The sequence below is a fragment of the Trachymyrmex septentrionalis genome, unplaced genomic scaffold (assembly GCF_001594115.1).
Source record: "Trachymyrmex septentrionalis isolate Tsep2-gDNA-1 unplaced genomic scaffold, Tsep1.0 scaffold13, whole genome shotgun sequence".
Taxonomy (NCBI): Eukaryota; Metazoa; Arthropoda; class Insecta; order Hymenoptera; family Formicidae; genus Trachymyrmex; species Trachymyrmex septentrionalis.
Genome location: NW_017304438.1, coordinates 3,560,315 through 3,569,238, shown reverse-complemented (window position 1 = coordinate 3,569,238; position 8,924 = coordinate 3,560,315). Strand labels below are relative to the sequence as shown.

The window sequence follows — 8,924 nt, the reverse complement described above, 5'->3', positions numbered from 1 at the left end:
GGAGAGAGAGAGAGAGAGAGAGAGAGAGAGAGAGAGAGCAGACCTATGGAAAAACACCAGACATGCACAATCACATACAAAGTTATACCTAACAGAATGCACACACGAAGCATATAACATCAATTGGAAAAAAGGATGCATGTCTCTTATTTTCTCAGGAGATCAAGATGCTAATTACTAGATCAGTAAAACATAAAATTATGTTATGTCGAGGCTCATCATTGCAATAATTAACAGAATATTTCTCGCACGTAACTTTTTAGTGCATCTTTTTTGCTTAGAATATAGACGTTTCTTAATTATTCTTAGTTTTTTGTTTAACAACGATTAAAAAATTAATAATATTAACGAATATTATATCATAAAATATTATTCATATTATTCATAAAATCAAAATAATTTTATACTATTTATAATACTGTGCTATCAGATATATTATTGAAATTGTTTTCTATAATATACACAACTTGAGAATCATTCGCAAACAGATAACCCATTGAGCATTGTTGAGACGAAGAATTCTTTATAATGATTTTTTAAAGATCTCAAATCTAAAATGATGTAAAAAGAATCATTCAATAAGACGTTTTCTCAAAAGAGCACTTTTATGTCTATTTATAAATACTATTAATAAACATTTATGCGACATCGCCAATAGATAGCCAGTGATAGAGTTCTGTTTCTAAGTAAAAAAAAAAATCATACAAGATAGAATGAAATTAAAGGCCTAGCATAATGAAATCTTTCACTCATATTCTAATAGAGGTTGGGACGACTTTTAGAAACAAGTCTTCTAAATTACATTCTATGATGAAAGTAAATGAGATGTATTTTAACAAGTATATCGTTTAGTTTAGTGTAAAGAAAAATTATTTTAAGAATCTGTGTAATATTTATATATATAACAATTCTTAATATAAACATTTTCTTGATATATAAAAAATCAGATTTAGGATTTTTTTAGATATCATTTAAACGATTTCTTTTTTTCTCTAAAATCGTTTTATTTACACAGGTTTCTTGGGTCGTTTCTCCATGTAAGCTTTAACATTGGACAAAGTACGAACTTTCTTCACTAGTTTCTTCAATTCAGGATGATCCTTGTTCGGATCTTCGATTAGGACAAGGTTTATATATTCACAAAATGCAACCCACAAGAAATCTGGCCACGACAGGTAAAACAAAATTATGGATTTTTATTGACCGTTTCGTTAAAACGGTACTATATATGTACTTGAGACATATATCCTTCATTAAAAAATTATTTGATGGTTAAGGAATGATAAAAAATCAAGATCAAATTTATACTATCTATAATATACGATATTTGATACATAATATATTATTTAAATATTACGTTTTCTAAAATAATATACAGAATTGATAATTATACTCTTACGGAGAAAAAAACAATGAAAATTTCAAAGAAACACTAAAAATTGGATACGCAACATTTTTAAACCGATAAGTAAAAAGGGATTAGAAATAAGAAATTAGCAATAAACACACACACTTTTAATGAAAAGATTTTATTTCCTTTTTATTTACTTCATATATAATAATGTTAGTTATTGTATGTTAGATTGCAGAAAAACTACAGATTAAAGAACTATTCGGAACATTAGTTATATGCTATTCTCCTACAAAACGCTTCAAAATAGAAAATAGTTATTAATAAAGGATAATATTAAATCAAAAAGTTAATGTTAGATCAAAAAGGAAACATAATATTATAGATCGTTTTAAAATTGAGTTTTAGGTCGCTTCTCGATGTAAGCTTTAACTTTGGGCAAAGTACGAACTTTTTCCACTAGCTTTTTCAATTCGGGATAATTCTTGATCAAATCCCCTCCCACCATAAAACTCATATAGTCATGATATGCAGCCCACAGAAAATCTGCCCACGACAGCTAAAATAATAAAAATGTATTTTTATCTCTTTATAAAAAAACAAAACTAACAAAACAAGGCTCGACACGTATAAATTAATATTAATACGATATGTAGCTGCACACGTATAAATTAATATCAATATTACAATTATACCTTGCCACCGACGAAATATCCACCGTTCTTCTTAACTTGAGCTTCGAATACGTCAAGATAGTTAGGCAATTTTTGAAAAAGCGTATCCTTGAGTTTCGCTTTGAAGGCGGGATCTTGTTCCCAATAATGAAGAGTCATTGCTACAAAAATAAATTTGCCTTACTTTTTTTGCATTACACAGAGATATACATGTATAGTTCCCACATTGTGAACCGCCAACCGCGAGAAGAGCAATAATTATTATTATATAACGCGCAACAGTTATTCAGGATTATATATATATATATAACTTATTAGCTTCAAATAACTGCTTTAGACAAAGTACTTTGCAACAATAACGTTAAATATGTCTTAGTTGGTATATGCGCAATGTATGCATTAAATTGACTAATCCCGTCAACATGGACGATTCAAAAAGTCACAATCATGTTACTTTGATGATTATGTAATTACAGACAATCTGTCATTCTCTCGCATTTTGCCACCGATATTTTTACCTTGTCTTATGTCCTCGATAGAATCAATTGTTGCATCGATTTCCATGGCCTCAAAATCGTTGGATCCATATAAATTGCCCTTCTTAGCGAGGAATCGTCCGATGGCCCTGGACTGATGATATTGCTTACCATCGATCTCCAGAACCGGCACTTGTCCCATGGGCATGTCTATTATATTTATAAAATGTCATTAGACATTATTACAGAATAATAAAGAAGATTAAAGAGGCATTACAAGTCGATGCGAAAAACAGCACGCAAAAATATTTAATATTTATCGACATCGATTTGTTGAATTCACATATAAAATTTACATATATTTATTACTTTGTCTTTATTATTTTGTTTGAATAAGAGAAAAGAGAGTTGCTTCTTTATTTTTGCTTTATTGCAGAACAATTTGTTCCTTGTGCGCGTTTATAATACAAGCGCGATTAATCGTAAAATAATAAAACTTGACGGTAAATGCGCGGAATGTATTTTGCAAAGTCTTATAATGCAAGGGGTTTATTTTGCAAAATCTTATAACACGAATTAGTATTTAAATGGAATAACAATCGAAATTATGACCGTTTTATATCTTAAGATAATATTATATAAGGTAACATACTTGGTTTATACTTTGGCCAGTCATCGAAGCTAAATCTAACATCCTCGAATTTGATGCCACAATAATTTAACATAAACCTAATTGCTTCCCCAAGGCCCGTAGCATCGAAATATATCAGCTTGTACGTCGGCATATTCTGAAAATTATATAAATGCAAAATTGTAAAATATAAATACGCGTAAAATAAGATACGTAAAATAATATTTGTTTTTTTTTATAAAAGTCTAAACATGCACATAACAATTCTAATACGTAATATATATAACGTGTTATTTAAAACATTCATAGTAAAAGTATCAACATTATACATTTCAATCAATATTTAACTGGGTTAGGTCTTCTTCAAATAATTGTTAACTATAAAAATTAATTAGAAGTGTAATCAAAATTTCTTCTATGATCAAAATTTAGTCTTTGATATTTAATTACATAATTTATTTAATATCCTTATGACAACCATATTTTACATTTTTTTCAAAAGTATTAATTTCAATCAGACGTGTTTAATTTATATCAAAATACTGCGGAACTAAAACACAAGACCATCAACGAAGAAAATTCAATGTAGTTCAATATAAATAAGATTTCAGGAAAAGTAGAGTATTGATAAGTCTGGGCGGCGCTCATCAACATTTTATAATTTTCGAAATCTTACCTACATTGAATGTTTTGCGTTAATAGCCTTATGTTTTAACTCCACAGCTAAAATTAAACACGCCTAATTTTAAATATTTAATAGTATTAATAATACTCGCTTATATATGTATATATTATACTATATTTATTTTAAAAATAGGTTGTGGAATAGAGAAGATATAATTTCCTCACTACCTTGCAGTCTGTAATCCAATCTCTCGTAAAATCAAGACTCTAGCAATCGATGCAAAACTGCTCGCTAACCGAGAACAACTGACAGTGAGCGTTTCGTTAGAACTTTAATAATTTACTCCCCACCGCATATTTTATTTTAAAGACATCTTACATCTATCAAATTTTTAAATACAATTCCAGAGACATCTCAGTAAGAAATACCCAGAATATCCAATAATCCAATCAGCACACAATATTTAAAAAATATTTCTTAAATATTTTTACATTAAATAAATATTTTAAAAACGTTTTAAAAACATCGTCTGCTGATTGGGAAGATTTAAAGTTAACAGAAGTTGAGATTGATTATAATAAATATTATAATATAATGATTATGGTATGTATGCTTTTTAAATAAATAAGTTTTCTGAAATATTCAAAGGCATATGCAACTGATAATAAAATGATTATACGATATTTATACATCAGTAATAACATTTTACGTGTAATTGTGCAATACATTGCAATTCGCATATGTATATCACAAATACTTGTATTCGCGACGATCATACAGTTATAAGATTTATCAGAATTTATCTCAATGAGGCGCGGTACTGACTGTCTATATCATGCACAATCATTACATAAAAGATAAATGTTTCGTGATTCACGCTATTAATAACTTGTTATGACTTACTGTTTCACGCGCATATAAAATTGGAAGAAAATATGATGATTAAAAATTGATCAAATAAACATTGAATATATTAGAGAAATAACAGAGTATTAATAAACAAAATTTTAATATTTGAAAAAAATATCAAATTTAAAAGTTTATTATACATATAAATTATAAATTAAAAGCACACATATTCAATATTACAAAAAATAAGTAACAGATAATGCAAAGAATTCATTAGTTCTTTTCTGGAATTCGAATTTGCGAGTTTGTTAATATATCTCTTAATGTCAATCGATCGTTATTTTCCACATAATTAAATCTGTAATTAAGGAATATATAATGAAAATACGAGTATATTACTCTTATTTATGAAGTGTAGGTGTAATAAATTTTTTTCAAAAATATGCTTACAAAGGCGATATATAAAACTTAAAAAAATATAAATTAATTAGAATTTTTTTCAAACATTCAACATATTGCAAGAATATTCTTAAGAAAATATTCTATTGATTTATGTTAATATTTTATCATGTTTTTCTTTGTAGGAAGGTCAGATGTATCCAATGTAATTGTCACATTGCAGCATAATATGAACACATGTACATGAGCCTTCTCACGTTTCTAGTTACTCATTGTCGGTGAATAGTCATAGACCCCCCCTGTAACTATGTTGTACGACCTTCGGTTGCATTACAATTATACGCCGAGATAATATAGCACCTAGTAACCGCGAAAGCCGCATCACGACGTGACTAAAAAGGCACTTCCAGTGCTCTATTTGTTCATAAAAGCAGATAATGCATTATCAATGTTTCGCAATCGTTAAATTAATTATTTAGCATATATTTTATTTACCATACACGCCCCTTTTATCAACAGCATTTTAAAGGCTAATATCTATTTATGAATTAAATATGCGACCTTTTGGCTGTTAAATATTTGATTACGCTCAACATTGCTGCCGATTTTCTTCGATGCGAATATGTTACTGGATGCCTAACTGTAACTAAATTATATTTATAGCAATTTAAATACAAAAATAATTTTATAAAATAAGAAAAAATAATGATACAAGGATGTAGACTGATTGAAACAAATTGAACAAATGAAAAGATATAAGATTTTGTGTAAACACAAAAGAAATCATCAAAAAAACATTTAATTCAAATCAAACATCAATAAACAATCAACTCTGTCAAAAAATGAATCATTCTCCGGAATTCTTACATATAATTACGCATGTGATTTTCATATGCAGTTGTCAGGCACTCTTCGATCCAACTTTTGATGATTAGAATTTCCTTTTTCTTTATGAGTTGCTTCAAGAGTTCTCGTATTTCTTAATAACATTCGCTTTCATTAGAAAGTTCATGTAATTTAAGAGACTGACAAAAAGTGAGATCAGAGCACCATCAATAACAAAACCATTCTTTTTTACCTGAATGTCCAGACGCTCCAAGAAACGACACCGTTTCATCACTAACTTTAAGTTACTGTTTTTTTAGCACGTTTATAGCACGTAAATTAAAAAAAAAGCAATAATATCTAATACGAGCAACAAAAGAAAGATAAAGTGACGACAGTCTGAATCGTTTTAATCAATAAAATTTTTACTATCATTTATGAATATAAATCCATCCATATTATCAAGATTTCAAGATATGACAATCATAATTTGAATCTGCTTTCAAAGAAATTTCTGCTTCTCATGAGTTCGGATAAAAATTAAATACATAGAATAGTATTTACTTTGTCATAAATCTCGTATGATTCTGACAGTTAAGTACTCAATACTCATGTGATATTGACAACCGATTTTCAATGATAATTCCCAACCATTTTTGCCGGTAAATCCATTGTTTCACGTAATCAATAGTGATGATCTACTAATAATAAAAATGGCTGCTCGACTACTAAATTCTTCCATTATCTCTCTACCAGTTCAACACAACCCCACTTTATCATTGAGACAAGATTCATTTCCAGGAGAAAACTTTCTAAGAATAGAAATTGCTTGGTACAGTCCAAAAAAATTGTAAAAACATCAAAGACGGTTTAATTTTTCAAATATGCTTTGATTATCCTTAAATTTAATATATTTATTATCCTTCAGATTTTTTTACGTTATTTGAAATTAGAAATAGAAGTGCATTATAAATAAATTAAATGATTGAAGAGGTAAGTTTCACGAATATGAAAGAAATCAACAAGAAAATAGTAAAAGTACACATTTATTGAAATACAAAATTATATAATGAAAAAAATAGTTCATTCTTCAAGATTTGATTAGAAATTATCTTATAGTTTTAGTATTATATGACATATAACAATATGAGTAATATCAGCCTTTAACAAGTGTTAAAATATATATCTTCAGTGTATCTTCTAGTTCATAAATCAATCATATATATGCTTCTCCAATATAGATATAAACGCGTTTGAAAAAAAAAAAAAGAAAAATCGATATTTTATCAATCATCAATGACAAGAAACTCTGTCAGAAAGTTATCATTTTATGAAATTATTTATGAAATCAACCGAATTAATTCGAAAAGATCGCTGGCGGACGTTTCTCGATCCAGGTTTTGATAGCCGGTACTTCCTCGACTGTCTTTTGGAGTTGTTTCAGATTCTCATACTTCTCAACGATGTCCTCCTTCATCATGAAATTCAAATAATCCAAAAGACCGACGAAAACTAAATCGGCCCACGTCAAAGAACCACCGACAAAATAACCGCCATTCTTCTTCACCTGTGCGTCTAAACGCTCCAAATAATATGGCACTGTTGTTTCCTTGGCAACTTTAAGTTTCTCATTTTTAGCTGTTTCATTGCTCTCGTAGTGGAAACTAGCGATACCTAATACGAGCAAGAAAAAAAAGACATAAGCTAAAATAACAAACAAATTAAATCAAATATTTAAGTAAATTTATTGAGATATACATAAACTCATCAATATCGTGGTTCAAATCTATTTTAAAATTAAATCTCTGCTTCTGATAAACAAAAGAATCAGGTAAGTAAATAGAATATTATACTCACTGGCGCGTACATCATGGATAGTGTCGACAGTCGAGTCTATTTCCAAAGACTCCCAATCGTTTTTGCCAGCAAGACCACATTGTTTCGCCAAATAACGGGAGATAGCTGTGGACTGATCGATTTTCTTTCCATCTACTTCGAGTACGGGTACTTTACCGAATGGCATAGCTGAAAGATGATATAAATGCAACGTGCGGTTAAAATTGAACAAAGTTTATAATAGAGATCATAAACTTCTAGTCATCTGGATTATTGTAACAAATTTATATCTAAATATTTTTTAAGAACTGTGATGGTTAATTGTACACAATTAAAGTTAAATATACACAACTACATTTTCACATCCGAATTTGACAATACAAATTTTAATTTTTATTATCATGACAATTTCTTGTTCTCTTGTACAATTTACAGATCACTCTACTACCTTTTATATGACTCTATGATGCTGAAAGATTTGTGTTTCAAATCCTATAGCATGTATCGATTGATTGGCTAATTTAAACAATACAGAAACGATTTCCTTACGTACACTATTTACGTTGAAACCATACAATGAAAGCCACAATGTTTTTCATTAACTGAACAAAGACACTGTATTTACATAACAATATCGGTTTTCCTATTGCAGTACGTAATAAGAAACAAAAGGTTCTATTGTAAAAAAAAAATAATTTCCGGTTCTGTTATATAAAAAAAAAACTAAAGGGTACAGGTTCCGTTAAGGATCAAACTGATCAAAATATTTTACATTAAAAAATAAAAAAAGTATGTTACAAGGAAAATTAGTCGGCGCTGATAATAACAACCATATTTTTATCACAGATCTGTTATCTGTTCATAAATCGGATTTCAAGGATTAAACTGGATTAAATTCGCAACAGGTGAATAGCAGTATATGTTATTAAGATTAATCAGATGTACATACTCGGCTTAAGTTTTGGCCAATCATTCCTATCAAAACGTTCATCCTCAAACTCGATGCCAGCATAACTGAGCAGGAAACGAATTGGCTCGGCCAATGCCGTGATGGGAAAGTAAATCAGCTTGTATGAAGGCATATTGCTAAAAAAAAATACTTGTTATTTTTCTCTTCATCATAATTCTACATACAGATATTTCAATGCGGATAATATGCTTTAATATTTTTCTCATTAAAGAAGTTTGCTAAGACATTTTTAATTCCAATTAAAAATTTATGTTTTATCAACATTTAATTTTAGGTTTAATAAAATGT

At 28.7% G+C, this 8,924-nt stretch overlaps 2 protein-coding genes and 1 long non-coding RNA gene across 6 annotated transcripts in view; 1 reads left to right on the top strand and 2 right to left on the bottom strand.

The window, feature by feature from the left end:
• LOC108756893 overlaps positions 1-3,274 on the top strand; it is a 5,844-nt gene extending 2,570 nt beyond the window's left edge. The window contains exon 3 of the long non-coding RNA XR_001939871.1: positions 3,256-3,274. This is a non-coding gene — a long non-coding RNA (uncharacterized LOC108756893). The remainder of the gene's footprint in view (positions 1-3,255) is intronic.
• On the bottom strand, positions 1,726-4,063 carry LOC108756892 (glutathione S-transferase-like). Of its 3 annotated transcripts, XM_018501043.1 has the most exons (6): positions 3,984-4,042; positions 3,787-3,800; positions 3,154-3,289; positions 2,544-2,711; positions 2,047-2,186; positions 1,726-1,910 (listed from the first exon to the last, which is right to left on the bottom strand). In XM_018501043.1, exons 3-6 carry the CDS (start codon positions 3,284-3,286, stop codon positions 1,743-1,745), a joined length of 609 nt encoding a protein of 202 aa, XP_018356545.1. In that variant the 5' UTR covers positions 3,287-3,289; positions 3,787-3,800; positions 3,984-4,042; the 3' UTR covers positions 1,726-1,742. The 3 variants fall into 3 exon arrangements, with proteins under 3 accessions (XP_018356545.1, XP_018356544.1, XP_018356547.1); XM_018501042.1 differs by lacking the exon at positions 3,787-3,800 and having other exon boundaries at positions 3,985-4,063; XM_018501045.1 differs by lacking the exon at positions 3,787-3,800 and having other exon boundaries at positions 4,005-4,052.
• Positions 4,064-7,061: 2,998 nt separating this feature from the next.
• LOC108756791 (glutathione S-transferase-like) overlaps positions 7,062-8,924 on the bottom strand; it is an 8,396-nt gene continuing 6,533 nt past the window's right edge. For both annotated transcript variants that reach the window (XM_018500838.1, XM_018500836.1), the window contains 3 exons: positions 8,616-8,752; positions 7,688-7,855; positions 7,062-7,504 (listed from right to left, as the gene is read on the bottom strand). In XM_018500838.1, coding sequence (XP_018356340.1) covers positions 7,188-7,504; positions 7,688-7,855; positions 8,616-8,752 — 622 coding nt within the window. In that variant the 3' untranslated portion in view covers positions 7,062-7,187. The remainder of the gene's footprint in view (positions 7,505-7,687; positions 7,856-8,615; positions 8,753-8,924) is intronic.

Coding starts and splice junctions, on each gene's coding strand:
- LOC108756892 (XM_018501042.1), bottom strand. CDS start 3,286: ATGCCGACGTACAAGCTGATATATTTCGATGCTACGGGCCTTGGGGAA. Junction 2,712..3,153: donor CTGGCCAAAGTATAAACCAA/GTATGTTACCTT, acceptor TAAATATAATAG/ACATGCCCATGGGACAAGTG. Junction 1,911..2,046: donor GATATTTCGTCGGTGGCAAG/GTATAATTGTAA, acceptor TTATTATTTTAG/CTGTCGTGGGCAGATTTTCT.